We start from the raw sequence: 4,101 nt of genomic DNA on the forward strand, positions 1-4,101 counted from the left end.
AATAAGTTCTGGAACTCTGATGTAGTTATTATAGTGGACAATGCTATATTATATACTTAAAAGTTGCTAAGAGTAGATCTTAAATGTTCCCAACACACACACACACACACACACACACACACACACACACACACACACACACACACTTATAGTTATGCGAGGTGATGGATGTATTAACTTATTGTAATCATTTAGCAATATATACGTATCAAACTATCACATTATACACCTTAAATTTACACAGTGTTATCTGTCAATTATTTGTCAATAAGGCTGGGGGGAAAAGATAATTCTGGCTGCCATTTGTAGAATGTGGACTCTAGGGAGAGAGTGGAAGCATGGAGAAAGTTAAAAGACAATTGGTAGAATTGCTGATATGTTGGACTTGGGCGGTTGTTGTGGAAAAGATGAGAAATGGTTATATTAAGGATAGATTTAGAAGGTAAAATTGCTGTGTTCCTTCCCCTGACAAGATTCTCCTTTCAGGACTAAAATTTGGAGGTTCTGTGTTTTGTTCTTATAAGGGATATCATTCTCTTTCTTAAGCTCATTTTAAATATGTCGTAAATAATGACAAATTTTGAAATATCATAAAAAATGTTTGGTTTCTTTTAAATGTCTAATATTCCTGTTGCTAAGAGAAGATAAAATTTACATTTTATCTGGACCTTAATGAAATTCTTTATCATTTATGCCTATTAAAGTTTCTGACTAAAATCCTCTAGCTGAGACAGTGAAGAAACTAAAAGTTCTTTGTGTAACATTTGTCCAGGTGCATTTGCATGGAAGGCCTTTTATACTTAAAATGCTTAACAAAATTTTTGTTTTGTTTTGTTTTAGCTGAGCCATCCTGCCACCTTTTGGCAGCTCAGCGGCAGCTCAGCTCAGGCTGGGCATCGAACCGCTGTTGCTCAGATCTCAAACTCTTGAGCAAGCTCTTAACCAACTGACAAAATATTTTTTATCATGTGTCTATGCAAGAAATGAAGTAAACTGAAGTCACAAAATTTAGTAAGGGTAGATATAAAATCTAAATAATCTTCCACCAACATTCTGCATTGTCTTTTCTATTGCTTTTCTATTAACCACCCCTTCCCACCTCCCTTTGGCCATGGCTCCATCTAAGCCAGCTGTAATGATGTGAAAGATTACCACAGATTTTGTACTCCAAAGGAGCTCTGATGGTCCTAGCTTTGCCAGAAGATGGCTATATGATACAGAGTATACCATTTATCTCCCAGAGAACTGGTTTTCTAATCATTAAAATGAAGAGACTGGACTAGAGAATTCTAAAATTCTTTCCAGTTCCAAGATTTTAAGATTATCCCTCTTTCGATTTTTACACATGGTCAACATCCATTATTTGCTTTGATTGCCATTTTTGTGCCGGTGATTTCTAAATCTACACCTCAACTCAAGTCTGTACCATGAGGTCCATTTTCATATAGCAAACAGCCTCCTAAACATCTCTACCTGGATATTGCTTAGGCAGCTCAAACATTCTATGTCCAACATGACTCATTAACTTTCCCCTGTAATTTGCATTTATTTTCTGTATACATTCCTCATGTTGTCTAGATATCACTCTTTTTTGACTTGAGTCTTCTACCCCATGTTTCTTGCAAGTAAACATCTACTTATCTATTTATCTGAATCTACATGATTCAACTCAAGAGTCACCTTTAATGTGAATTTTTTCCAAGCCCACTTACTCCCCAGGTAGAATTTTCTACTACCTTCCATGCTATTCTGATTAGTCTGGTATCAGAGCAACCACATGAGTTTGTTGCACCTATGTATTTATTTACGTGTTTACATTTTGAACTTCTTGCAGGTAGGGATAGTTTCTAATTTCCTTGTGATTCTACCCTCAGCTTAGAATGTGTCACATAGTAGGTGATTAACAAATACTGAATGAATGAGTGAAAATGAAAATTCTGTGATCTGAGGATTTCTCATGCCTATCTTATCCAGCATATATCCTCTACCGATAGTCTCTTCAAGACATGGAGAAGTCATTGGCTCTCTTACTCCATTTCACCTGCTCACTGGCTTATGAAGACTCATAAATTCCAACCTTTTCATTTGTTTGCATATCCTTCTCCTGTGGGAATTCAGTGTCCTTTTCATATCTAGTCTATCTTTCAGGATGCAGAGACCACATTTTCTCTTTCTTTCTTATCTTCCATGAGGTTGAGATTAGAATAATGATTTCTAGTCAGTTTTCAATAGATGTCCATTGCTTAGACCCTACATTTGACTCAGTTCTGTCTTGGGAAACAAGTAAAATTTTCTTCAACACAGACTTTTATATATAAACTAGTCTCATCATGAGCAATTAACAAATGTACTTCCAGCTCCTCAAAATGCTAATGAAATTTAATCCTGATACTTAGCTCTCAGAGTAAGTATACTTGGGTAAATAAGTTTTCAGATTCAAGTGGCTGAATTTTTCTCAGCAATATATTAAAATACCTCCTACTCCCTGGTCAGGCTGGAAGAAATTCAGCAAGGTAATTAATGTTAACAGGATCAAAAAGCCATGTGTGACTTGTAAATATGGTACAATCAGCTCTTCTTCCCATTATGTTTTTTTAAACTTATGGGTGCTAGAGTAACATGAAAAGACACATACAAATCGGAGGGTTTACCTTTTAAGAGAAGTTTGTTTCTCTGAGGTCCATTGCTATCACATATCCTTTATGGCTTCTCAGATAAATAACTTTCTCAGGTCTGCCCTTAACCTTTTTACCTCCAGTGGGCAGTATTTTGTCAGTCCCACAGTTATTTTCTTCTTCCTCCATTCTTCCTGACATTTCTTAATGGAGTCAGGAATAGCCCTTTGTCAGTTAATTTACCTTTGAAAAGATCACTGATATTGTAGATAAGCTTAGCAGGAAGGATTGAACATGATGCAGTACCTAGTTCAAATCAAACAAACATTAATCTTGATAGTAATTATTATCACTTTAAGCACTTTATTAAGTGCTAGTTTATAGTTACATAATTAATACATTCGATTCTCAAAACAACCCTGTAATTTAAACATCCCATACAAGTCTTTTACAGATGAGGAAGAGAAGCTAAGTAGATCATCTAAGATCACACAGCCTGTAGATGGCTGAGTTAAAATTTGAACTCCTGTCTGCATGTTTTCCATTTCACCAGTGCTTATATGTGAATGTGAATGTAGTTGTCCGTGTCTTGAATGAGAAAGGCTCTTGAGGAAAGGTGCTTAAGACAAATGATGACCTGTTCAGCAGGAATGCAGCCCCTATTCCTGTTGTCACTTAGTTGGAAGAAGATTCAGATGGCTGTGATGTTGAAACTGTGCGTGTAATGAATTGAGCAGAGGTTTGACTGACTCACATGGATGTTTGTTTGCCTTCTAGGAAGATTTCCAACCCGCAGCAGCCTCTGAGACCAATTGGGAGTCAGTCACAAGCTCTATCTCAGTAAGTAATTTATTTTTCTGTTGCCAGTGAAAAACACTGATGGAGTAGCAAGGTCAACCCAGAACGACTTCAACTGCATTAAGGACCTATGGCTTCACCCAAAGCCAGCTTTCAAGCATGATGTGTTCTTCTGTTTCATTCAGGTCACAGTGGGCTATGTCAGATACCCTTTTTCCTCTTTCAGAAAGTTTTCAGGAAATGCCAGTATTCATTGTAGAAGCACGGAATAGACAATGGCTTAACTATTTATCAGTTTCAAAGCAGAACGTTCCAACTGAGGGACTGTCCAGACATATCAAATATTTTAGACTGGTCCATGGCCCAAACTCAAGGGGGGAATTTTGAAATAGTTTTTTTTAATATTCCAGGGGAAGCTGCTAACGTTTGCATTTTTAAGGATCTTTTCAGACATGAAAAATCCAAATGTTTACAGTAAGATAACTTAAGGGCAAACCAGGCATGTGTTCTATTTGAGTTGGAAATAAAACATAACTCGTGCTGAAACTGTAAAATGGTTCATGCCCCTATTTTTTTCCTCTAAATTTAGTCATTTCACAGTATTCTGTCTACTTATCGACTTTGTACAGAAAGAACAGACCTTGTTTTTACCAGTGCTATGGGTAGCACTTATTTAGCAATAAAATAT

General features: G+C 36.5%; 1 protein-coding gene across 4 annotated transcripts in view; it reads left to right on the forward strand.

The window, feature by feature from the left end:
- PDGFD (platelet derived growth factor D) overlaps positions 1-4,101 on the forward strand; it is a 265,099-nt gene that overhangs the window by 225,487 nt on the left and 35,511 nt on the right. For all 4 annotated transcript variants that reach the window (XM_019665527.1, XM_019665529.1, XM_019665528.1 and 1 more), the window contains exon 4: positions 3,393-3,455. In XM_019665527.1, the coding sequence (XP_019521072.1) occupies positions 3,393-3,455 (63 nt within the window). The remainder of the gene's footprint in view (positions 1-3,392; positions 3,456-4,101) is intronic.

The sequence above is a fragment of the Hipposideros armiger genome, unplaced genomic scaffold (assembly GCF_001890085.2).
Source record: "Hipposideros armiger isolate ML-2016 unplaced genomic scaffold, ASM189008v1 scaffold_446, whole genome shotgun sequence".
NCBI classification, from domain to species: Eukaryota; Metazoa; Chordata; class Mammalia; order Chiroptera; family Hipposideridae; genus Hipposideros; species Hipposideros armiger.